The 26,446-nt window shown below is 44.7% G+C and overlaps 1 protein-coding gene across 2 annotated transcripts in view; it reads right to left on the bottom strand.

The window, feature by feature from the left end:
- Nucleotides 1–1,512: 1,512 nt before the first annotated feature.
- FRAS1 (Fraser extracellular matrix complex subunit 1) overlaps nt 1,513–26,446 on the bottom strand; it is a 362,104-nt gene continuing 337,170 nt past the window's right edge. For both annotated transcript variants that reach the window (XM_090036905.1, XM_090036906.1), the window contains 12 exons: nt 25,019–25,294; nt 21,487–21,719; nt 20,886–21,046; nt 19,204–19,418; nt 15,501–15,651; nt 14,374–14,481; nt 12,434–12,593; nt 11,406–11,522; nt 7,695–7,861; nt 7,171–7,376; nt 6,527–6,673; nt 1,513–5,231 (listed from right to left, as the gene is read on the bottom strand). In XM_090036905.1, the coding sequence (XP_089893031.1) occupies nt 4,635–5,231; nt 6,527–6,673; nt 7,171–7,376; nt 7,695–7,861; nt 11,406–11,522; nt 12,434–12,593; nt 14,374–14,481; nt 15,501–15,651; nt 19,204–19,418; nt 20,886–21,046; nt 21,487–21,719; nt 25,019–25,294 (2,538 nt within the window). In that variant the 3' untranslated portion in view covers nt 1,513–4,634. The remainder of the gene's footprint in view (nt 5,232–6,526; nt 6,674–7,170; nt 7,377–7,694; nt 7,862–11,405; nt 11,523–12,433; nt 12,594–14,373; nt 14,482–15,500; nt 15,652–19,203; nt 19,419–20,885; nt 21,047–21,486; nt 21,720–25,018; nt 25,295–26,446) is intronic.

Below are 26,446 nucleotides of genomic sequence, written 5' to 3'. Positions count from 1 at the left end.
AAGCAAAGGGTAGGAAAACGTCAAAAAGGGCTGAGACCCTAAAAAAGAGATTAGGCAAGTGTAAGGAAAAAATAGTGAATGAAGTAAAGACCAAAGAAGGTAATTCAAGGATAAAAAGATGGGTTGAAGTCGAGAGAAAAATAAGACAGAGGGAAAGAATGCCTGACATGGCAGAATTTCAGTAGAATGTGAACCCCAAAAGCGACAAGGGACAAGAGACAAGTCCCTCTGTAGGTAAGTAATTTTACCAAACATTTATCTGGTGTACTCCTGGTGGTGGGGGCACTTAGGGAGTAAATCTCATTCAAAGAGCTTTAGTTCAAGTGCCCCTGCCGCCATTTTTAAGCACAGGGATGCTGATGCACGAGATGCAGGAGACTGCTGGAGCACAGTAACTGCCCCGTTCCAGCAGACTTGATTAATCGTGTCTGCTCTGACGCACTGGAATTCCAGTGCATCAGAGCAGCCTCCACACTCATGTATAGGTGTCTAAGGTTTTCATGCAAAAATTAAAGGAAGGGGAATAGAGTGTAAAAGGTGCTGTGGGTATTCAGGAAATACTTCCTTGTCTGGCAGTCTCTTATAGAGATGAGATATATGTTCTCTGTGAAGGAGGGGAAAAGAAGCAACAGTCCTAAGGTTTATGAACCATTGAAGAATTACTATCTTTTTTTAAAGCTCAGAGTGGGGGCATGACTTGCCAAAGGTCCATCTGAGAGTAACTAAAACTGAATTAATGGAAACCAGCTCTTGAAAAGAAGAGAAAAAAGGGAACAGAAAGAGAGATTGGACCCTATTAGGAAACAGGTCTCTACCTGGCAATTGTTGAATGGGGATAAGGTATACATTACCTGTGGATGCAAGTCAACCATAATTCTTTGTGCTTAAATTTTTATGCTTAAATAGTTTTTTTGGAAATTGAAATTAAAGGTATACAGACTCTATGATGTTTAACTAGAGACGTGTTAAGGTTTCTTCTCATTTGTAAGTCTGAAAGGGAGTTTTTTCTACTTGTAAGTTACGTGAAAATCCAAATGGTTAGGGTCTAGCAATAGTTTTTAATAATAGATGAAAGTTCTTCCTTCAAAATGCGGTACCTGGGGGGGATTAGTGTGCCTGCTGTGGTTTGCCAAGTATTAGATAAATATAAAGCTTATATCAAAACATAACCAAAATGTTGTTTATTAGCAAAACCCATGTATAATGGCATATATTACTGCATGGAAAAATCATTAACTCCATAACAGAAGGATTCAAAATACATAAATCATAAGAGGTTAAAAAAATTGCTTGGCAGCACCACCAGCAGATTACTCAGATCATAGCAATGAGCCTTCGTAGTAGGTGCAATGCATTGAAAAATAACTGAACTAAGTCAGAACACATGCACACACAATCAGATTATTGCAACCACATGTAAGCCCCTCTTGACACTAGCAATTCTCAAGAGCTGAAAGAAGTAATGTCCACAATGTCCTCATGTTAAAGCAATTGTACAACTATGGAGAATGGTAACATTGCCCTTATCTCTTTATTTACTCAGCACCATTATACACAGGAAAAAACAAACTGCCAAGATTGTATTTGTACTAACCTTATTGCATAATAAAATGTATGGTGGGGTGCATGCAAGTAATTGTCAAGCGAACAGCAGAAAATCAGACCACATATTTGACTGAGAAAATACCACCAATGTTTGTTGATCATCAGACTCTTAACTGTAAAAAGCAACTGAGAATTGCAAATATTAAGTAACAGATTTAAAGCTTTGACACTTTCAGTTTAAGTGCACGTCTAACAAACAAAATGTTGGCAATCAAAGTGAGGTGGAGGATACATCATATTTTGCAAGCTAAAAATTCTCCAGAAGCAAGTCAGGGTTGTAATGTAATAATGAATATGCAGCTGGTGATTCATGTACGTAGGAGGGTACAGTACGTAGGAGGGATCCCAGGATCCCTTACTATACAATGCTGCATTAAATTATGGAGTCTTTCATTTCACCTCTTGTTTCTATCAACATCAGCATAACTCTTATTTAACACTGTTACACATCTTGATGAATTTGTTAGGCATTGGCAAACTCAGCGCTGTAAGGACACAAAATAAAGAGCCTGCACGGCAAAGCTTACAGTCTAAAAGTATCATTGTTGGGAACAGTCTACATACATTGCAGAAAAAACTGATCCCCGTAAATATTTAAGCTGAATAATCAAATCTTGCTTCCATCAGAAAGTGCACACTATATATTATATTTACACTTATTAACTGGTTACCATGTAGTCTGTAAAAAAACCCAAAACAATCTAAGAGCATAATATGCATACAAGAGTAATAACAGACCCGACAACTAAAATATTTTAGGTACATATGTATGTATGTGCGACCTTGACATGAACACACAATAATAAACCAAATGTCTGAGCTACCAGAAATGAATCCCAAAGACATGAATCCCTGATATACCACATCAGGTAATACAACAACAGAGATGGGGACACAGCTAAAGGAAGTCATGGTCACACTTTACTCTGAGGTCCTATTGTTAAATAGTTTGTAAACGGTTAATGTGACTAGTGGTGTTACCAGCATGTTGCACATACAAGTTCTAGATGCTTTTGGGCACATCAGTAGAAGATGATGTAAATGGCTGTAAGCAACCTGCTGGACTTTTACTAGCTGTTGCACCACTGGGGGCTATGGGGTAGTACACTGAGCTGGGACTGCCCCTGGCTTGCCAGGTGATCTTGGGCAAGTTGCTTCCCCAGTCTGGGCTTCAGTTTTGTTATCTTTAAAATGAAGCAAATGACCCTGACCTCGTTGGTAAAATGCCTTAAGATCTAGACAAGAAATCAACAGGAGTTATAAAGAACTATAAAACCTAAACTATTTATTAATGGAACCTTATTATTAAGCGTGATCAGAATCAATAAGCACCAGGCATGCAGTTGCTCTACTGGGGTCAGAATGTCAAATTTCCATTCCCTCCCTTCCCCCCTCCCTGTTTACAAAATTGTTTGAAGCTAGGAAATATGTTGTTATGTATATTTTAACAAGGTGGAGGGTGTGCGTGGTTAACACTTGAAGTCAGCAGACAGCACTATTTGCTTTACTTCCAATTTGCAGAGAGCTGGGGATAAAGAGGATAAAGCTGGTGGGCATGTTCTAGGCCTCAAAAGTTTAAAGTGCATCCATGAGCACAAAGGTTACTCTTTGAGTTCAGAAATCAATGTGTCTAAGGCAATTTTGCTTAATAAATAAAAGGCATTAACCTGCTTGTGCACAAGCAGTTTTCCAGTGCATCCTTCAGTAGAGCAACTGCTTTCATCTGTATTGTATGTGATTTGGGGTCAGGGAGAAGAGGTTGGGTATCTCATTACTCAGTGCATCATGACAATCCAGTGCCAGGTTGGAATAATCCCAAGGGATTTATCAAGGTTTGTACAGCACCATGATAATATAACATGCAACAAGATGCTAGTGCTAAGAGTCAGATAATATATAGCTGCAACATATTTAAACTGACTCTAAATCAGCAGTTCTGAAATCTTTTCCATGTCTGGGTCCCCTTTCTTATAACTAAGATGGGGCCAGGACCCTATTCTACTTAGCAGTATGGTAAACAGCATACCTATTAGCACCTGCAAGTTAACAACCTATCATTTAGGTGGCTTTGAGTGTTTCTTTGTGTTTTCTCTGCGGAGAGTTCTCAGTGGAAGGTGTTCCAGTCTTATTACCAGGCAGGGGAATGTACTTTTACTACTGACTAGGAGACCAAAGCTCTGAGAAATGATTTTGAGTTGCAAAGTTCAGGAAGTTGGAAAAGGGACGTGGTGGTCTAATGGGGAAAGGATGAAATCCTTGCCTTGCTGAAGTCAGTGGCTAACTTCCCATTGATTTCAGCAGGTCCAGATTCAATGGTAGACCTCTAGACCATAGAACAGTAAAGGCTTCTCTCACTGTTCTTTTAGAGTGACAGTCACTCAGGTGCAGAAGGCTGCAGGCACACTAACACACTGTTCGAATGATGCACAGTGCCACCCTCTGCATGAGGTGACCTCCTCTCAGAGCATTTTACCTCCATGAAGATCAACCATCAATAAGAAACGACATTAGTTGCAGTACTGGCTGCATGTCTGCATTCTTGACCAAAATTGTCATGTTCTGTCTGGTGCAGCCCAACAAGAGAGAGGAGGTACAAAAAGGAAAACAGTACAGAGTGGAACATAATAGATTCCAACTCTTTAGTAAGCTTTATTCCTATAATACTGTGTCTGATATAGGGTTGTTGCACTATTCCCCTGTAACCCCCCATTTCAGGATTGGTGGACTTCATATGGGAACTATTCAAGTTTGAGTAAATATCTGGCTGCTATGGATGTTGCTATGAAAATTGTGCAGCCTAAAACTGAATAAACTTGTTGGTAGAGATACCATTTTTTCTGCCCTGGGTGTTTCACTGTTCTGCTTTTCATGAGGTAGCTCAGTTGTGAGTTGAAGCCTGTGAGGATGTATTGCTGTCCACCACTCAAAGCTATAGTCTTCCCTTTTTCCACAAGATTATAAAAATACCAGTTTACAATTTAAATTTTTCACAATTTATAAAAAGCTTTTACAAAAAGATGTGCACTTTATTAAACTTCTGTTCCATCATGTAGATTGTTATGAACTTTGACCTCTAAGTTCACCTGTTTGACCTCTGCACTTTTGATCTTGTACGCACCCTCATTTTCACTTAGTATATTGATATTCCTCACGGTGCAGTACTGTCTGTTTATATTCTTCTCCACCCTCTCTGGGTTTTTCTTAGGCACCTGTATCTTGGTGTTCAGAGGATATTCCTCCATGACATCTTTGGTGGGCTTTTTCTTCTTCTGCTGCTTTTGACATTTCCTGGTTATGAAGCAAATTACCAGAAGCACAAGCAGGAGCAGCATGATGGCAGCTAAAGCACTTCCTATGGAGGCACCTGTCTGTGAGAAGGAGGCAGCTGCAACTGCTTCCTGTACCTCCAGATTCAATGACTTCATGTTGGTGCCATTCTTGATTTGGTCACCTTCATTGTCATAAATCAAGGAGTCGTCCAGGATAAGCCTGCCATTGTTATCTACAAGGTCCCTGCGCCCACGTTTCAGGTGGTGAGTGAGGGAACGTTGGACACGGGGCCCTGCAATAGTCTCGGGGCCAATTACGTAGATCACTTGGAGATACCACTGGTGTCCAGCTTCCACCTTTAGGAAAGAACAGACAGACAGACACAAAGGAGACTTAACCCTGGCATTCAGCTAAAGGGACACAAGAATTCTGTTGAGAGCAGGCAGCAGCGGGCATGTGACACTGTTACCCAGTGGTGAGTGTTTTACAACTCCTTTGTGTTTAATCCACAGGGAATAGAATTTTCTTACAGACGGCTTTAGCTTGTACTTTTTTGGTTCATATTTACATTGCTGGAGATCATGAGTCCATCCCCATGTGTTGGTCAAGATGACAGCAATCACCACGCCACATGATTTGGAAATTGTCAGTTTTGTTGAAGTTTTGATCACTGCCAAATGACTAATTCAGTTCTAGTAACAATAAATCTTCCATCAGCTCCAATTATTTTTTAATAATCAATACTTTGTCCTTTTGATCAAAACTTTTAATGACTCAAGATCCCCCAGATTCCAAGTTTTTAACCATTTCTAAGGTTTGGTTGAAAGTTTTCAATTTTAGAAAAAAAATCATTTAACTTCTCACTACATTTTGAAAAAAATTGATGTATTGCAAATGTTTACTGTTTTGACTAGATCTGATAATTACTAGCATTATTTCATAACTTATTCAAAAATATTTTAAGCACTAGGGCAAACTGCACATCATTGTTAAAATACAATTTGAAATTAAAGCAAACCAGTGCCCCATGAAAGTTCAACCAGATAAACCTGCTTTGTAAGACAGATAGGGAAGGGAGTCTGGTCTTAACTTCTGAGCTCTATTTTTTTGTGCTAGAGTTTGTCTCTTACCTGCATGTATCATGTAATTTAGGGTTTGAAAAGAGTGTAGCCAGTCCTTAGGGATTCTGTCTTTTTAACTGAATGGCTTTGAACTTCACAGTGCTAAGCACTTTGAACTCTTGACTTCAGTGAAGTCAAAGGGACAGAGCACATTGGTAAAATATATGCTGGGTCCCTTAGGCTGGAATCATGCTTTACATTAAGATTAGTAATAAAGGAAATTAATGTGAAGCCTTCTATAACAGGACCACCTCATGCACACCATGGTGCAACCAGCTTCTGTGTATGGATATAAAGATCTGTGCCAGTGCATCCCAATTCAGAAATAGGTCCCTACATTGTTGGAGTATTTCTGGCACTGGGAAGCCCACGTTGCCTTTCTCCACAGTGGTGGTTGTAGTTATCTAGAAAATTATATAAGCTTTAGGGTTTGCCCGAATGTGTTTGACTTCTACATGTGCAATAGCATGCAGCATCTAGGCCTAAATAAAGAACTCTTTCTGTGGTACTATATATCTCGTGTCAGGCACCTTGTAGAGAGCATCCACTTTCATAGTAAATCCATCCACTCCTGGCATGCTGCTCACTGAGTGGAAATCAGACAATTCAGAGGCAAAGTGAGCATCAAAAGGTACATCATGGAAGTACTTATCAGTTACTTCTGGTTGATTTCGGTCCTGAAATTTAGGGAAAATAAATACAGGATTAAAAAAATGTGAATCAGTCACACACACGGTACTTACAATCAAGAGCAACATGAAAAAGTGGAGATTTTTCAAAGATGAGTTTTTTGGCTCATGATTTATGAAGCAGGAAAGTAACATGAGCAGAGCATCTTTTCATGATGTCCTTTATACCTCTTCCTCCCCCACTGACCCTCACCTCTCCCTGCCCCACTCTCTTCTTCTGCATCAAAGACCACCACTTTCACTTGGGTCAAATATTTCCTTAAAGACAGGAGTTTCCCTGTTCATAAAACTGCCTTTCATATTTTCAGGAGAAAAGGTCCAACTGTGGCACCTGAGGCTTTATTCACAAACATATCCAAGGGCAGGTTTCACTGCAGAGACGATTCTGAGCTCCTGCTAGAGTCCCACTCCTCTCTCAGTTTTCTCTTTGTCTTCCCTTCCTCCTGTAAAGACCTAGTCAATTCTGCCCACTCTATAAAACATACCAGGAGAAGAAATCTGTGCTTTAGGTGCTTGTTGGGTTGAATACAGCCATACTGTGGCCCTTCATTATAGATTGTTCCCGTGGGGTCAAAGAAAGGCACGTAACCATCCTTGCCAGTACAGAGATAGACTTTTTCCAGCTGCAGTTTGTAAGCTGAGTTGAGGTTTTGCTCTGGATTCCAAAGCACGCGGCCATACAGGATCTGACCTAAGGATGTTGGAAAGAATGATAGACAAGAAATGGGAGACACGCAAAGGCTGTTTTCAGAGCCAAATGACCAGTTTAGTGAAAGGTATTATGACATGGTTTAGACATGCCTAGTGTGTTACGATCCTGATACAGAGCTGTCTTGTGGTCATCACGTTACTCGTCTGGAACATAATCCTGCATTGTGGTCAAAATACTGCTCATTGAGGGATAGCAACCTGCATTTTATCACATCATTTCTCTTACCCAGGAGCTGAGGCTGTGCAGCCAGAAACTTGAAGTAAAAGTAAACTAACAAAGGAAAGGGAAAAACTTTACCTTTTGAAAAGGCTCCTTTGTAATCCATTTCTGCCAAAGATATCTCAGATTTGGTGGGATCCATCAAAAACACTTTCTCATTGTTACAAAGCTGAAACTCTGTGTTCAGGGAGTAGACAACAGGAACCGGGCGGTTTGTTTGCTGGAAAGCAATTGGGATCAAAAATCTAAAGTCGGGTGAACAAAAAGAAAAAAGGAAGAAGAGAGTGTTGGAGTTTAGAGATTTTAAAAACTGCGTCACCAGAGATCTTTGCATTTACGCCATGGCTGTTATCCTCTGTATTCCAACAGGACCTAGAGACGCTAGCCCACCATATTGGTGTCCTCATTCTGCTAGGCTTCATGGTGCTTATACACGAGCAGGGGGCTACTCTGATGCACTGTAAATCCAGTGTGTCAGAGCAGACTCAATCGAATCTACTGGAGCATGGCAATTACCATGCCCCAGCAGCCTCCTGCATTTCATGTATCAGCATCCCTGCACTTCAAAATGTCAGCAGGGGCACTTTATTTAAAGCTTGTTTGACAAAATATACAGTGTAACAAGGCAAGACAGACAAAGCCTGAGGAGTAAGAGAGACACAGGCAGACAAAGTAACGTTGCCAGGATCTCAGCAAATTAGTGGTACAACCAATATAAGAGCCAAGTTGCCACCATTCAGGGCAGTGCTGTAACACCACTCACAGCGCTGTTAAATGCCCTGACCAATCTGCGGTATACACAATAATGTCATCTACATAAGCCACCACATAACCCCCACACAGGGCCAGGACTCTGTCCATTAGCTGCTGAAATGTCACGGCAGCTCCGTGTAATCCAAATGGCATGTTAGAAATGAAATAGATCCCATGGTGTGGTAAAGGCTGTCTTTTCTTCGGGTGCTAAGGGGACCTGCCAGTAGCCTTTCATTAGGTCCAACGTGGAGATACAGCTGGCTTGCCCTATGTTTTCCACCATTTCGTCCACCCTCAGCATTGGATAAGCATGGAACTTAGCCACCACATTTACTTTTCGGAAGTCAATACAGAGCCTAATTTTTCCATCTGGCTTTGGTACGGCCACAATGGGGCTGCGCCAGTCGCTTCAGGACTCTGGTATTATGCCTTTTTCTAACATCATTTCAAGTTCCTCTTTTATCTGTCCTTGAAGTTGTTGTGGGATTCATCTCCAGTTCTTGCAGATCACCTGGCCTGGAGGGGTCCTTATTCGATGCATTATGCCGCGAGCCTCCCTGGGGACCTCCTGGAACATGTCTCCATATTCCCTCACTAGTTCCATTGCCTGTTGCCTCTGCTCTTCAGAGAGTCGTGGAGTCACTTCCACTTCACTGCTCCACTCCCTCTCCCTCAGGGAGGGTCCCAGTTCCAGTTCATCTGGTTGGAGGGCCAAGTACAGGAACTCTCGTTTTTGCCATGGCTTCAGCATGTTAATGTGGTATATCTGTTTTTTGGGGTCAGTGCACCCCAAAATCCTGTACCCACATAGGCGCCAGGGCCTATGTACCCTCAGTACTGTGCCTCCTCTGGTGCTGGGTCCCCACACTGTAGTGGGGTCCCAATGAGGCCTCCTCCTTCCCCAAATAGCCTCACCCAAAACCACCAATGTTACTCAATAACAAAAAAAATATGAACAGTCCTGTCCATAAGCTATAACCACCTCCAAGACAATGTGATTAAAGAAGGCAGCATGCCAGCTTACAGTTTCTCAGGGGTTCATGCTGCTGCTGTCCCACCATCTGCTACAGTCCTTCTTCTGCGGGTTGCTGCCGCTAGTTCCCACTCCTGCAGCCACTGGACCGCTCTCCAAGTCTCTCCAGGGAGCCCTGGGACGCACTCCTTCTCCTTTGGCTGCTGGCCCTTACTGCCGCCCAGCTCAGGGATTTTATAGTCCTGGCCTGCCCCCTTCCGGTCAGCTGACTAGCAGGCCAGGCTCAGTTTTTAACGCCCCCCCCTCCCGCCCCACCTTACCAGCACGCTGTGCCCAGAAAGTTCTGGCTTTAAAGGGGCTGACCTGCCTTCTGGTTCCCTGTTAAACTGACAAAAGGCATCAAGAGTGAAATTCATCTGAGCTGAGGAAGGTAAGTGCTCAGCAGGGGTGTCAAACTTATGGCCTGACATATGGCCTGATTTCACCTGTTGCCTGGCCAGAGCCCCACACTGCAACCCAAATGCACCTCCCCCCCCTCCGGACCTACACTGCTGCCCTGCCCTGGACCCATGCTGCTGCCTAAATGCAGCTCTGCTGCAGTCCCTGCTGGCTCCTCAGATCCAACCTGGGGACCAGGGTGAGTGTGACGCACCTGATTTAAGGTCTAATGCATGGGTGAGAGAGATGCAGGTAGATTTGTTCTGAAATGGGAGCTTCTGGACCATATGCAGGCCATGGAACTAAGACTGACTGAACCAGCATGTGTTTAATAGCTGCAGTCAGGTGAAGGGAGGGACCATGAGAAGCATTCCAAGTAGTGATTAATCAAAGAGGAGACCAAATTAGGACATCCCCATCCCCACCCATCCTTATCTTCCATATCCATCCATTCTTAGCCTCCTACAAGACATCCAGTTACTGAGGCAGTATATGTGGGTCCAGTGGGGGAGGGTAGAATGTCTCCCTAAAGTGAGAGAACAGCATGGGCCTGGATTTTTGCAGTTCCTGTGCACCCGCAACTCCCTGTGACTACAACTGGCCTTTGATATTCTCAGCAATTAGGCTCTATGTAACTGCAGAGATGATCATTGACAGAAGCAAAAAGAAAGAAAGAAAGAGATACCATACTTTCTCTCATTTTTCTCACCATGTCTGGTGGACATCTGTGCCTCTGGTGCTCAGAAGTCACAAAGCCTGCCATTATAACTGGTTATAAACTGCTCAAATAACTGTATAGCTACTGGTGATGTGTAAGGGGTGGACAGGGGTGCACATGCACCCCCTGAAGGCGCTGGTGCATCCTTCCAAAAGGCTGCGCTCCCCGCCCAGGCAACAGGTAGGGTGGGCAGATAGGTGTCCCCCCTGTGAGTGCCAGCCAGGGAGTGGGTGCACCATGGCCACTTCCAGAAGCACCGCAGCTGCTTCCTGGCCAGTGCGATTGGCGTTGGGGGGAACCCCCCCAGTTGCTGACTGGTCGCTGGGGGGGCATATGCCCGCCTGACTAAGGCAGCACCAGTCACCCATATATATAGCTTTAACATTAAGGAAGCCCTGTTTTACTGTCTTGGAGGAGGGTAGCTGCAGTCACTAATAGATTCCAAAGCTAATAGATAGTTTCCTTTTTCTTGTCCTTTATGCTGCTGCCATAGCTTGTGCCAAATACCTGTTGCCTCTGTGGAAACAATCCAAGTTGGCAAATGCACTGCTGTGCAGCTAACACAAAGGGCATGCTGGGATCTAAGCCATTTCAGCTTGTGGTACCTATACAATGATTCCACTAAGGCAATATATTGCACAGTATCCATACTGCATGTGTATGAATGGCTTCACTAAATCCCCCCAAAACACATATGCCCTGACTACATTCACATCTCAGTTTGAGAGCGCCTCATTTCTATATCTACCCATATAGGTGTTTTTTTTACTGGAAGGCTCTTCATCTCTAAACTCAAGCTGGCAATTAATTACATGCTCTTGAAGTGAACATGTTTATAAACATTCTGAAAATTCCAGCTGTAAAATTGGAGCACCCAAAGAAATGAGAGAACAGTGCATCTCCTTACCTTTCTGGAGCATGAGCAGTGCACGCCAATGGCTTGTCTCCTGGGTCAACCCATGGCTGCGTGGGCTGCACAGTACAAGGGATTAAATAGATTGTGTACTCCCCAGAGTAGTCTTTCCTGGAAACAGATGAGAGATGCCATTGTTACCGTATCAGTCTGTGAGCTGTTTACTTAACTGGAGCATTTGCCTAGCTTCTCGCATTCAGTATTTTCTAATTATCACAAACTAGTGAAGACAGAAAGGTTCCAATTAGACTAAATCCATGACTGCTGTAAGCTTGATCAGCTTTATAGTTAACAGCAAGGATGAATTTGGTCCCCAGGGTTTTAACTGAACCATGTGTTTGTCCATGTGTCTGAGCACAGCTAGAAGAAAAGATAGAGGTCATTTATTCAAATGATAGCAAACCCCGCTCCTTCTCCCCCAAAAAATCAGAGTGAACATAAAAGGATTTTTAAACCTTAGCATAAATACCTCTAACCCTACAAATCACAGCCTTAGTGATTAACAGCAGTGTGAGGAACAGAGGCTGAAATCTTATTTCAACATGCAAATTTCCATCCAGCTTTAATACCATTCAACACCTGCTTTTCCATGATTCTCTCACAGCTACTTTAATTTCTCAAAATAGAATTGGGCACACTTGAATGGAACTGGATTGACAGCTCTGAGGACTACCTCCTTCCATCAGTCGTGTGACAGACACAACATTGGCTGCAGCAGGGTTGGCTGCCCTCCCACATGCATCATTTCTGAACTTTGTGGTAAGACAGGTTTCCAAGGTCATTTAATTCTAGCTCCTCCTGTTCAAGCCTGCCTACCAAACTGGAGACCATGAAATCCATTCCACATAGACCACTGACCATCACTGCTAGTGGCTAATTCTGCTGGTGCTAACGTTGTAAACAACAAAAGGATAAATACCACATTACTATGAATGGCCTGGGCACCCTGTTCAAAAATGCTGTTAATACTTGTGAAAACTTGTTGGCAAAAGCCAACTGAAACCACAGATCTTCTCCCTCACCTGTTATAGGAGCTGGTCGCCCGCCAGAGCTGATAGGGAGAGTCAAAAGTCTGAGCACTCCACAGCAACTGTAGATCAAATTCAATCCCCCCCAGGTGGTCCGGTGTCATTATAAAAGACTTCATATCCGGCAGTGTGTGATGCTCCATTACAAAAAGCCCTGCCAAGTGGAAAACAAATTCAACGTGAATACATACAGACACATTTATATCCATACCCAGTCTTCCTAAACACCTGTGATGAAGTCATATGTTGGATGGGTGTGATTGTATAGGAGGGCACTGGGATGTGCCTCTCCTTTAAGTGAGCTGAAAACCTGTGAGGCTGCTTACAGGCTGTGCATGGGCCTGATATGAGACTCACTTGACCAGAAGAGGGCACAGGCTACAGCTATATAAGCCCAGAGCCTGGGTCTGGGAGTCTCTCCCTGGCAGCAGGGCTCCTGAAAGGACTGGAACTTATATAACCAGTGCTGCAGGCCTGAAAGCAGAGGCAAGGCCCCTAGGCAGGGAAGGACTGAGTTTACAGGCAAGTGGTCTTGGTTTTATTTTGAGCCCACAGAGGGTCCTGGTGCCTGGGGGAGGGCTAAGCTGGACCAGAGGGTTCCTGAGCCTGGAAAAGGGGCCACATGCAAGACCAGGGTCTGAGAGCCCAGTAAGGAATGGTGTAAGGGACCAGGGGTGTCCAAAGGCCAAAGGGGGCTGAGTGCATAATTAGTCAATATCACAGAGAGAGAACACTTGCAAGGTTTGGGGCATGGTGTAGGGGAGGTACGGAGTCACACATGGAGCCATGACAGCAACAGGTGCCCAGCTGCAGTAGAGACAGGCTGAGAGGGCCTGCTGGCCTAGGTGCAGGACTGTGACAGAGGGGACCCAGGAAAGGCCCAGTGGGGATTGACAAAGGCTCAGGCAGTGGTGCACGTGCACCCCCTCAGAGTGCTGGTGCATCTCCTGACAGCCAGCATTCCCCGCTTAGGCAGTGGGCAGGAGGGAGCACTGGTGCCCACACTGAAAGCACCAGCCAGGGTGTGGGGGTGCCAGGAGAAGTGCCGCTGGCATTTCCATGTGTGCCACTGGCACTTCTGGGTTGGCACAATCGGCCGCAGGGGGACTGATCTCCCAGTCGCTGACTCACTCAGGAGGCACCAGTCACCACTGGGCTTAGGCTCACATATAGCCCACAGGCAGCCTCCCTTTTATAACCTTCACTAAGAGCAAGGCATGGCTGGTGAGATTCCAGGGAAGGGCTGTAGCCAAGCCTGAGCCAGACAGGGGTCGCACAGCCACCAGAAAGCATTATGGCTGTCCCCGTGGCTGCGGAACTGCTACAGATTACAATAGCTAATGTTCATTAAGGGTCTAAAATAAAGTCAAACACAGAAGGGACCAGTCTTACAAACCTTAATTCAGTGCTTCTGTTTGTATATCAGCGTTCCCTCTAAGTTGTGTGCATGTGCAGCCGCGCACAATAAAAAATCATGCCGCACAATTATTTTTTAATGTTGCGCACAGTGGCATATGGATGGAGGTGTGTGGGGGAGGGGGAGCAGTAGGGGGCCATGGCCCCCAAGCACTGGCCTGGGGGGGGGGATGCCCAGTGCTGTAGCAAGGGGGCGCCAATGCTCCCCGCGCTGCTGCCAGCTTTGCATCTGGCCACTTGCCACCCACCCCAACCTGGGCAGAGGCTGCTGCAGGAGCAGGGAGAAATGGGCACACTGAGATACCTGCACACTCCCAGCCAGGATTGCTCATGGATCACTAAACCTTAGGGGGAACATTGTTCTGTACAGGCTCTTCTTTAAGGGAGATTCAGAGTAACAGTGGCAAAAACACAGATGCCTAGTGTACAGTAGCATAGTCACCTACCATTATTGGTTGTGGTAGCTCCCAGGATTTTTGAATGCTTTGCTTCTAAATCAGGCTGATGCTCTTACTTACCTCTGAATTTGGCCTGGGTCTTGAATTCTATCACCAGGCGGCCATCCTCTCGGATATAGATTCGTATTATCTGCAGCCTTGCAGAAAGAACACTGTCTGTCTGGATCCCTGCATGAGTACAAGGTGGAGAAAGTAAATGTAATGGTGAGAGGACTACCTACAGAACTTGCACTAAGGTGTATTTTCCTCTCCAGAATGAATTCCAGCAATGGGGATTCTGGTAATGCATGCCCAGGGTGCAGTCCTTGCTGCTCACACTCCATATGGACTAGCAAAACTACTTCAAACGTTGGGTGAAACAGAAGAGAAAATTAATCCAAAATGGACTCCCAAGTGTCACACACAGGAAAACCTGTGATAACCTGTGAAGGGGGTGTAACTCACTGAAGGAGGAGAGGAAAGGCTAAACCTTATTCTATCTATACGGTGTCAGTGTGCAATCCTATTGTTCCCTGGCAAGTCCCTGAGAAAGCATTCCTTTGGTAAGGTGCCTTCACCTTAGCCTTAAGACAAAGGCTAGTGGTCATGAAAAGCAGCAAGGAGAAAAAGGAGTTATTGACTTCTTGTATAAAGAATTTTCCAGGGATTCAAGCAGGGTGGAATAGGAGTTCACTTGTAACCCTAAATGCCACTCAGACTCCTTTAAGTTGGATGTGGCCTAAACTAAGCAGGATTTATAGTTGGTAGTAATGTAGTGCAACTCTATGAGGTTGCATTGGGAAAAAATCCCGTTCTCTGAGGACTGGTGGGTTGTGGGATGCGGTTGGTGATTCCAATATTAGATTAATTTAAAAGACAGCTGGGGAAATCACTACAAAGTATGCCCCCAGGAGCAATCCTGGCCAGGACTTGGGAAGGAGAGGCAGAGCAAGCTAGGGTTAGGGGTGGGGGGAAGGGGAATTGACTTCAAAGGTCTTGCTAAGCTGCAGTTTCTACAACTTGGTGAAATCCATTTTGCAATATTGACAGAGAGGTTAAGGGGGGAATGCTAGTCCCCCTGGCTATTTGTTTACAGTTTAAGGGACTGATCCTACGCATGCTAACCCACACAAAAGTCTCATTTACTTTGCCAAGTCAGGCGTGCAGTCCAAGAGAAACAAGGGAAGAAAAACCCTCCCTCTGCCTACCTGTCCTCCAAAGAACAGTGTCATAGAAGAAGGAAAATTCCATCTCTGTGTGGTGCTCGAGAGAGGCCCAACCTCTAGGTGCTGTCACATAGATGTACGACACATAGAGAGGGACGTGGACTGTTAGGAAGGACTGAGCAGAATCTCGCACCTGTCAAACAGGAAGATGGTTGTGGATGGTTGTGCTCTAGTTGGGGATGGTCCTGCTTTGAGCAGGGGATTTGACTAGATGACCTCCTGAGGTCCCTTCCAACCCTAATTTTCTATGATTCTATGGTTCTATAACTTTTTAGAAAAAAGATGGCATGACCTTGCAACAATGCTTTGTAGGTACATTTTAACCAGAAAACATTTTGCACTCAGCTTTTGCCACAGAAGTAGAGAAAAAGGTCAGAGATGCATTAAAAATTCTTTTTGTTCTGGTCTTCTAGTCTGACATCTAAACATTAGACTCTCTTCTGCAAGAACCATGGATGTCCTAGGTATAGGAAACACAAAAGCATGGTAGGTTTCATCTACACTACAGAGCTGCTGCTGTCAGCAAAAACTCTGAGTACAGACACAGTACTGGCATAGCTATGCCACCTCCCTGGCATAGCTATGCCACCTCCCCAGACAACATTAACTAAGCCCACAAAAGCCTTCTTCTATTGGCATCAAGGGTTTTGCCAAATAGTTTAGCTAGTAATTTTTTGCAGTAAGAACCTGACCAAAATAGGAATTTAAAATTATTTATATTACAGGACAAATCTTTTGTGGCTCTGTATAATGTAACAATTGTAGTAAGCAGTACTACGTATTAGGCTAGCTGTTCTAGCAGTAGTAAGTACTAGACAGTGGCTGCATCTATACATGCAATTAATTTGAAGCAATAAACTCCAGAGAAGTTCAAGCTGGAGTAAACTATTCCTGGGTGCAGTGTCTACACGTGTGCTCAAGACAGCAGCAATTTGAGCCAGATCGAAGCAGTTTATGCCAAGTTTCTCAGCCCCAGGCTCCAGGTGGTGGCTTCAGGAAGCAGGGGAGGTGGGGGGAGAGGGCTAGCTGGGCACAAGGGTGTTGGAAGTATGGAGCTGTGCACCTAGGTGGCAGGTAGGAATCTGGCCCTCCACTGGCTGGGCTGACTGGGTGCAATTTACACATGCAGTCAGTGTCTACATGTGTGTTTAATGGCAGTAAATTACCCTGACCTGAGATAGTACTGTCCATTAAAGTATTATCTTACTGTGCCATAAATTAGTTTACTGTGGCCTAACACTGTCTCACATGTAGACAGTGATGCTTTATTCTGCAGCTAATTAGTCTACTCTGCAGTAAAGCGCATGTGTAGACACAACCAGCATGTAGAATGCAGTCTCCTACTTCCAGTAAGTAGTAGCCTATGTAGTATAGGCTAGTATTTACTACTACTGTATAGCTTAAAAGCCTTTAATCCTCTGCCATTCTGGTATAGCTAAATAGACATTTTTCTTTATTTTCACTCTGAGTATGGAGGCATATCTATGTAATTCCGTGATCAAGTAAATGGAATTGGTGAACATTCCTTTTTAATGCCTGAAGCATGGATTGGAAAGAATAAAGAGTATGCCTACACTGCACTCCTGTAGAAATACCAAACAAGTTGCAGTTCTGGTACCTTAGGTACCAAATGCAGTGTAGTTGTAGAAGCATGAAACTCAGTACTGGATAATTTAACTTGTTTCTTGTTTACCATTAGCTCATGTATCTCCACACTACTATGCAGTTTAACATATAGACATACCTATCTTAAGGAATATCTTTTTTAAGCTTTTCAGATATTAAACCTAAACTACAGGTATGAGTTTTATCTGAATAATAAGGCATCAGTGCTAATTTTATAGATAGGATTTTAAAAAACATTCTGCACCAGCCCATCTGTGTTTTCATTGAAGGCAATGGGATTGGAATCACTAACTTAACAGAGTTAAGCCAGTATTTAATTACCTCATTTTAATTGCCTAAAGCTCGCATACTGGGTAAAATTCACCACAGCCAATAGAAGGCCTGTATACCCTTCCAGACTTACTAATCATGGGAATTTAAGTGTAAACAAAGAAAGCATTTTTAGGCTGCCACCGGAAAAATAAGTAATACCTCTTCAGCTGCTAAAAGAGCACAGTACAAATACAGAGCAGTTCTCACCTGCCCCAAGCACTAGAGTTAGTCAAAGCTGGCTATGTAAACATTTCTTTACCTTTATATGAATGGCACTATCTGAACCATAAATATGGATGTGTCTGTACTTGGCTTCTACCATACAAACACACTCCAGCAGGGTGACCAACATATGGCCCCCAGGAAGCAGTGGTAGCATTACTTGCTACAGTTTCCAGAGCATCAGCATTTAATACTACCACCACTTGTGCTGGCAAATTTTCAGACCCATGGGGAGTCATACAGATGTTGTAGACCACCCTCCCCCCACCAGATCAAGCCTGCAGACCGACCCTGTGCCATTCCTGTCTCATGGACCATCTCCATGCCACTGTGGGGCTGGATGAGCTGGGAACCCAGACTGCACTGCAGTCATTAGCTAACCATGCATGAGGTTGGTTGGGTTTTTTCTCTAGAAACACAGGCCTCCATTCATATAGAATCATAGAAAAATAGGACTGGAAGAGACCTCCAGAGGTCATCTAGTCCAACCCCCTGCTTAAGGCAGGATCATCCCTATCCAAACCATCCTATATAAGCCATAATCTAAACTCTTCATAAAACTACTGTCAACCTTAATACAACACAAGACATAACACCCTAACTTGCCACAGGTAAATCAGGAGAACCATAGCAAACAATGTCTTGCTTCTACAAAAAGGTTGTTAATACACACTCAGGAGATTCCAGGTAAAGGGCCATACCCCCTGCTACAGAAGAAGGCAAAAACCTCCACAGTCTATACCAACCTGACTATGGGGTAAAATTCCTTCCTGACCCCACATATAGTGATCAGCCTGACCCTCAGTGGAGGGGCAAGACCTTCTAGCCAGGAATTGCTGACTTTAAGTCCCAGCAGGAGCATTGGCACATCCATCAAAATCCTCAGTCTTGGCTGCAGAGATGAAAGAAATAGTAATCCTTGGACAGCCAATGGAAGGGACTGATATACACATGAGCTTGTGTGACATATGACAGTTTCTGGATGTATGTATATGTTTCTGGTTTTCAGCGGTACTAAAAACTAACCTAAGTGGCCTCACTGAAGTTGCTGATCTACCTCTTCTTGAGTTGAAAGGCAAAGATATATTCCATCCAGCAGAGGGCAGTGGTACATACAGAAAGACGCCACTTTTATTACAGAACATTGCTCATCCTCGCTCTGCTAACAGAAAAACTTGAGAATTCTCAAAAAATGTCTATGGCCTCACCCTGCTATTCATACAGGATCAAATTCTAAGCAAGTGTAAAGTGACAACTCCACTGAGTTCAATACTTGTTCACATAGCCTGAGAATCTGGCACAAAGCATTTAATAGCAAAAGACAGTCACAAAGGTTTATATTAAAAATAAAGCATTGCCTTTACAAAATGTACAGAGTATGTTAGGCTTATCAAAATAAAAGGACCAAGAAAATTTCACGATGCACTATTCTACCTATGGTAACAGGAACAAATCAAATATGTTTCAATTCTGTGAGGTAAAAGAGGGATAAAGTGAGTAAATACTGCCAGATCTGAAACCTCACCTGGAAGTCAGCAGTGACAGATCCTCCACAGACATCAATTAATTCTGTCATATCATAGTAAGCATCAAAGGTCCAAATGCAGCTCTTTAAGTTGAGGTGCTTGTAAAGCTGGATTGTCTTTGGCTCTCTCACAGTGGGGTCAAATTGGTAGGGACGATCATACCCAGGACCCAGAATGAGGCTGTCATAAGTCACCTCATCCAGGAAACCTGCTTCTGGAATGACAAGAAAAAGGGGACTTGGTTCTGTGTACTAAGAATGTTGCATTTCAATTCTCAGACAACATAACAGATATGCTCTGATGATGACATTTATGAAAGTAGTGCCCAGGGGCAAGGCTTACTCTAAACAGGAGTGAATGCTGAGGACTTCTCAGTGCCTTAAGGGTAGAAATAAACATGGGTGACTGCTGCCTCCTGATCCTGTGGGGGCACCAGTGGCCAATTGCTGACCGGGGAGAAGGGGGGCGTTTCCCCAGTGGCTGATCAATGCCAGCGAAAGTGCCAGCAGCAAACCGGAAGTGCCGCCAGTGCTTCTCTTGGCACAATCCCGGAGGAGGGGGGACTGGCCATCACCCCCCATTCCCCAGCTGGCGAGGGCCAAGAGGGCCAATCTTGAGGGGGCATGTGTCCCCCCCCACGTATCGCCTATGACAATAAGGATGGGGTGCTGCAATTATTCTAAAAGCAAACATCAGAAACCCACTCTGAGCCTTTTGGATAGGACAGGATATAAACCTAAACAGTAACAAATATATAAAATACATCAAATAAATCCAGGAAATTCAGAGGTATCTTCTGAGGCAGGAAACCTACAGAGGCAGAAAAACGCACAGTGTTAAGGACCCTGAACAACTTAAACTCTGCTCTATAGTGACACCATAAATGCTGCATGCAGTTGTGATACGTATGTAATACTGTTCTGTAATCTGTGACTGGATTAAGCTGATTTTTAATGACATGTTTTGACTTTTTTTTGGATTGTGGCAGAACAGAAGGCAATTAATTTGCCTTCTGTGCCACGTTGCAGACAGAGGCATTAGGGCATGTGTATCTGTCTGTCAAATAACCCTCAAAGCCTTGCCATGGAATATAGATGGGAAAAAAGAAAATTAACTCCTCAGTGGGCGAATTTACACACACATATGCATTTAAGTGGTTTTTACACTGGTGTCTTCAAGTGCAGGCACCACAATGCAGTAAAGCTGGGTGTGGACTGACTTGGGACTAAAGTTGAGTCCCAAGTCAGTCCGCACACACAAGGTTACTGCGCAGTACATCATCTACACATGCCTTACTGTGCAGTAACTACTTGGGCAGGTAGTATGATGCAGGTAGAACATTTATGTTCAAGTCAGCCTAAGTTACCATAGTTACTGTGCAATATGGGCATGCATGTGTAAATATGTGCCCATACTGCGCAGTAATTTTCCATTACGTTACTGCACAGTAATGGTGCAAGTGTAGACACATCCAGTGCGTGATTTAATATATACCCTCCTCAAATAGGAAACCTCTGCTGACTAACATTATTACTTAAGCAGAGAAATTAATAATTATTCGTTATGTAGATAATGCCAATAACATGCAGAAATAGTTCTATAGGGTCCTTGCCTTTAAGAGCTTAATGATCTACATCTCCTCTTTCACATTTACAAAGCAAGACTTTGCTTTCGCGATTACCTGAGATGCCTTTAAGGTCACTGATGGTAACCAGGTTTGAGCAGACATGCTGGTGTCTGTAGATGGACTCAGATAACAGGAAATGCAGGTTGTGCAGAGGCATTGTGGAGATGAGAGGAAGCATTCCATCCTGGTGGGGAATTTGCACTGAAATATGGATTCTGGAACAGATTGCAGGAAAAATAAACAGCTGCTTCTGCTTATTCAAAGGCAGCTTCACAAAAGAGGGGAATACTCCATCATCTTACACAACAAAAAGGTATGGAGCTGTGAACAGCTCAAAGGGTGAAAGTGTTTTTTCTAGTCTGATGTTTATTTAGGGCTGGATTTCCTTGCTCATGTTAGTCTTACTGACTGCGGTGTTATTATAACTACACAAGTGAGGGAAAGAAAAAGAACAAGAGGCATACACTACAAATCTGCACTACTGAATATATGATCAGGTAAGGTTAGGATCCAGCAGGAAAGAAATTTAATTTCCTACTCTCATTTTCTGTTCTGTTCATTGTCTATGTATAACAATAAAAAAAACGAGTGAAATATTTAGAACCCTAAAATATCAGAATCAGAGTCACGTGACAGTACATTCCCAGGCTGATACCTGTTAGGATGCTCCTTGTGTTTGACATCCAGATACTTCAGTGTGGCAATGAAAGATTGTGCCTGGAAGCCTCTGGCTGTTCCAGCTACTACTGGGGTGTGACAAATGGCACTGTCTGTCCCTATGGTAACAATGTTGCTTCTCAGTGGAGTCCCCACGTGGCCAGCCTTGTCCACAGCTTTTGCCACGCAGCGCACATGGAACCGCCGGCTGAAGTAAATGCTGTCCAGCACCTGGGAGGAATGAGGAAGGAGAGGTCTGCATATGTGCCTTAGAAGCAAAACTATGCTGATGCATTTCCCCAATGTAGTTCTACCATCTAGGTCCATTCATAAACATACAGGGAAACCCAGCTGTGCCTGCAATCATGGGTATGCTGTTTTATGTGCAAACTGGGTACTAGGGCCTATGAATATTTGCCGGGGTATGGGGGTATTCAGGCACTTTCATTTCTAAAATCATCAGTGCTACAGTAGTATCTTTGTATGTGCCAGGTGTTGTGCAGATACACAGGTAAACAGAGTGGCCCATTCAATGAGGCAAGAGGAACCTGGGGGTGGTGAGTCATTAGAGAACAAAATATTGCTTTCTGATCCTACAGGCTGATCTGCAGAGTTCCTTGAACTGGAACAGCTGAGAAGCTGATCTAATGGATATCACTAATGCAGACTCTCTGGTGTTCCCTACACCAGCGCAATATAAACACAACAATGTTTCTCTCCAACAGGCTCTCTTTGTCTTGTCCTCCTGACACCCTCCTGTCTACCTGCAAAGTCTGGTGAAGCAGTTGGTGAAGGAGCAGGGTCTACCAGCTTTAAGCTTCTGGTGGAATTCCTCCTTCACCACTTACAGGACAAAGGAGCAGGATCTCAAAAGAAGATGACCCTTAATACTCCACATTCCTAAAGGACAAAATCAGATAGAGGGGCCAGGATGCAGAGAAGAGAAACAGAAGACAAGCAATCATGGATTTTTGGGGTTTTAATCAGAGAATTTTGGATTTTTAAACAGAGAAAACCAGGATTGCTGGGATCATTTGATCTCAGCAGTATTCCTGCCCAGAGCAGGGGGGCTGGACTCGATTATCTTCCAAGGTCCCTTCCAGCCCTTCATTTCTCTGATTCTATGATGGTATCTCAGCCCCTCTAGCTGACCACTGTCAGTTCCTCCTCTTTTTTTTTGTCTGCTCAGCAGCTATAGGTTTCACTGTTGCCTGGGGGCGGGGGGTTCCTTCCTTGCTTGGTTAAAAAAGGTTTAATGGCTGGTGGCTTTTCAGTAGGCCTGTGCGACGCAGCGAGTATTTGCTTCAGATTCGGATTCAGCCAATTCAGAGGTTCAGTGATTCAATTTGGTGATTTGAATCACTGTCCTGATTCGGATTTGGAGATTCGGCCATAGACTATATAGGCTGTCCTTGATGATGCTGGACACAGCTGTCTCCAGCTGGTAAGTGTACTGTGGTAGGTAGAGGTGGGAGGGAAGGGGTCTGGGTGGGGGGAGATCAATGCCCCCACAGTGAGGGAGGGGCTGGGACAAGCTGCCCAGCTGGGGTGGCGGGTGGGGTGGGGCACAGGACTTGGGGAGGGGGTTTCCTGCCACCGTGTGTTGCCGCGCATCACCAGTCCGGGAGCTGCTATTTTGGTGGCTCCTCTGGCGGCTCTCACTGCCAATCCAGGAGGGTAAGGCAGTGCCCTCCTGGACCCCCCAGATCTGTGCGGGGTAGGCTGGGCTGGGCTGGGCTGGGCTGCTCTCTGGGAGGCTAGCCCAAGCCACCCGCCTCCAGGCTGCACTCTGCGGGGTGGTTGGAGCCAGGGCTGCACTCCAGGCGGCTAGCCCCAGCCACAACCCAGAGCACAGCCCTGGCTCCAGAGCAGCCCAGCATTGGGGGCTTGCCACCTGGAGTGCAGCCCTGGCTCCACCCACCCTGCAGAGCGCAGCCCAGCAGTGGGCAGCTGGGGCTAGCCTCCCAAAGTGCAGTCCAGCCCAGACCGCCCCACACAGATCTGGCAGCACATGCCCACTCCCATGCCCTCTTCAACCAGTGGCAAGAGCTGCCGAAGGAGTCACCAGAAGAGCAGCTCCTGAACCAGCGGTAAGCGGCGGCACACAGTGGCAGGAGCCCCCCTCCCCAAGTCCTGCATGCCCCCTGCCCCGGCTGGGCAGCTTGACTCAGCCCGAATCCCTCCCTCGTGGGAGCGTTGATCTGCCCTACCCACCCACGCTTGTTCCCTCCCCTCTCCACCCACCATAACAGGCTTACCAGCTGGAGGCAGCTGTGTCCAGCGTCGTAAAGTCAACCCCCTGTCAGAACCTGGTGCAAGCCTTCCAAATCTCTCCAAATTGATTCAGAGGCTTCCAATTCGATTCAGACCTTACCTTTTAATGGGTCCCCTGATTCGATTTGTATTTGGAGATTCAGATGTTAAATCAGGCCAAATCTCCTCCGAATTGAATTGGCTATTGAAACTTCATACAGCCCCACTTTTCAGCACCACCACTTCTTTCCCTACTCTGGCCACGAGCCCTGGATTACTTGCTTCTCACACTGCTGCTCCTCCTATAACTGCCTTGTGTCCTGCCACCTTATCCAGCTGCACATTAGCGATTCTGGTTCAGTGCAAGAGAAAAATCAAAATCTGATAGAGCTCCTGTTAATGACCCTCTCTAAAGGTCTGGGAACTCGTGATGGTTGAATCTACCAAGCTCACACTGTTTCCTCCTGCTACTGATCTACTGAAGGACAGAGCACTCAGAGCTGCAGTGCACACCAATAGGAACTGTGCATTGGAAATATAAACCAGCTATACAACACTAACCACTCTGAAAAACCAGGGTTGAAAGCATTTGAAATTGGACATCTAAAATTAGTGGAAACCTCTAACCTTTGTTTCTTTAGCTTTCCACCTGTAAACATGGGGATAATACCTCCTCTTTCTCCCCTTACAGAGGTGCTGTCTAGATAAAGAAAATCATGCTTGTGCAGGATTCTGATGATGCAGCAACGAGCACTACAGGAATGCCCATAAGGAAATAAAACAAATTTATCTTCAGAGAAGGGTTTGAATAGTGTTCAGCAATTAAGGCTTTGCAGCATACACTGGACAGTGAGACAGAACAAACCCTTGAATAGCTACCCATTAGATAAGCACTGTCTCTCTTGTGCACAGAATGAGGTAAAGAAAACCAGTGGGTGATCTTGTAATTAAAGACTGTAGCACAATGCATAAGGCACAAGAGCCCTGCATTAAGATTGCACAGGCACCCTTTATTCTGACATTTCCTAACCTTGGAGTCCTTGACATTACAACTTTGATGGAATTCTTTTAATGTTGTTTTTTGAGGTAGGATTAGTTTTTATACACCCATGTGCGTGCTTAATTTAGCTTAGTTAGCACACTTCAAAAGCTGGTACTGCCCTGCCTGAGCACCCCAAAGAATGCATGTTTCAGAGGACAAGCTCTGGAGACCCAGGACACTCCTAACATTTAATGCAGCCCATATGCTCTCAACCTTACTGCACACAGTCACATACCATGTGGTTGATGCTAGTGAATGGCGTGTTGTCTGTAATGGTTTCAAAAGGTGACCTAGCTCCATTCCCATCTGTGGGGGTTGCCACTTCCCAGCTGAACTGGATTGAAGACTGGTTGATCCCAGCTTCATCACAGCGCTCCTTCATGATGGTATACTTGGGGAAGTGTGGATCGCAAGGTGTTACACAGATCAGTGGGTAGCCTGGTGAAGGGGATTTCTTCACACCCTCTTTGGTCACTTCCTCTACGTGGTCATAGTCTGCCAGGGTAACCACCTGCAGGGATGCAAAACAGCAGAATTCACCTGGGAAACAAAATTAAAGGTTTTGGGTGCACTGTAAATGTTTACTTCATAAGTCCCACTGTGGGCACCATTGTAAGAGGGGTGGGAGATGTAGGTGAAACCAGCAGGAAAATGTGGAGCTAAAAGTCCCTGAGAGCTGCCATTTTGGAGCATCCTAGGCTATTTTATAAGTTGTGACAGGCCATATTACTTCAATCCTAAATCCCTCATTATAGATCTCATGTAATGCCTGAAGTGCAGCCACATGACTCAGCAGAAATTATTTGCTAACATCCTGAGACCCAAGTCCTACCTCAGCCCAGCTGTTAATGTTTCAACTCACAGGATTTAGGCTCTATGCAGGATACAGTGAGTGGGATCCTGTCATTGCAATACTACTCAAATTTTGTTTGGACATTGCAATGAAAGAAGGAAGACTGGGTGAGGAACCAATTACTGTGCAGGCTCTCCTTGGTTCAAACCAACCTAACAGCGCACCGTCAAAGCAACAGCTACACTCAGCATGCTGTCTCTGGGAAATGACTCCAGGATCTCTGGATCTACGATTGTGAGCCTCAGAAGCTTGAGCTAATGGATGAGCTCTGCTACTTGGAGGCAGTAGACACAGAAACCTCTGTAAGTGATGGGCCCATTATGATAAGTGCTTGCCCATATTATTCCTTTACTCATTTTTTTCTGTTGGCAAGCTTCAGCCTCCCTTCCTCAATGTCCAGTTGTAGACTCTTCAGTTATAGTACAACTGAAATGGCACTAAGGGCCTGGGCAAACATATACTTGGAGCAATTTCAAAAAGGAAGGGAAAGCTCCTTTTCAGAAGGATGCAGCAGCTGCTACACTCTTAAATTCTATGTGTGTGTGGACCAGGAGCAACATAAGCAAGCTAAATCACTGCAACTTTAATCCAGGAGAAAGAACAGGTAAAGTTGGAATGATTTTGCTACATTTGTATAGCTATAGGCTCCAGCATGCCTACCAGTTACAATACAAGAGCTGCTGTGTGGTCCGGAGCAGAAGCTCCCCCTTTACTTTTGAAACTGTTCCAAGTGTACATTTTCCCATCCTCTGCAGCCTGACTCTACAGCACACTGACTCAGGAGTGAGTGCACTCTATGTTTCAAACTAT

This window comes from Crocodylus siamensis, chromosome 2, assembly GCF_052110815.1.
Source record: "Crocodylus siamensis isolate JL-2025a chromosome 2, ASM5211081v1, whole genome shotgun sequence".
NCBI lineage: Eukaryota > Metazoa > Chordata > Crocodylia > Crocodylidae > Crocodylus > Crocodylus siamensis.
This window is presented reverse-complemented; position numbering and strand designations above follow the sequence as displayed.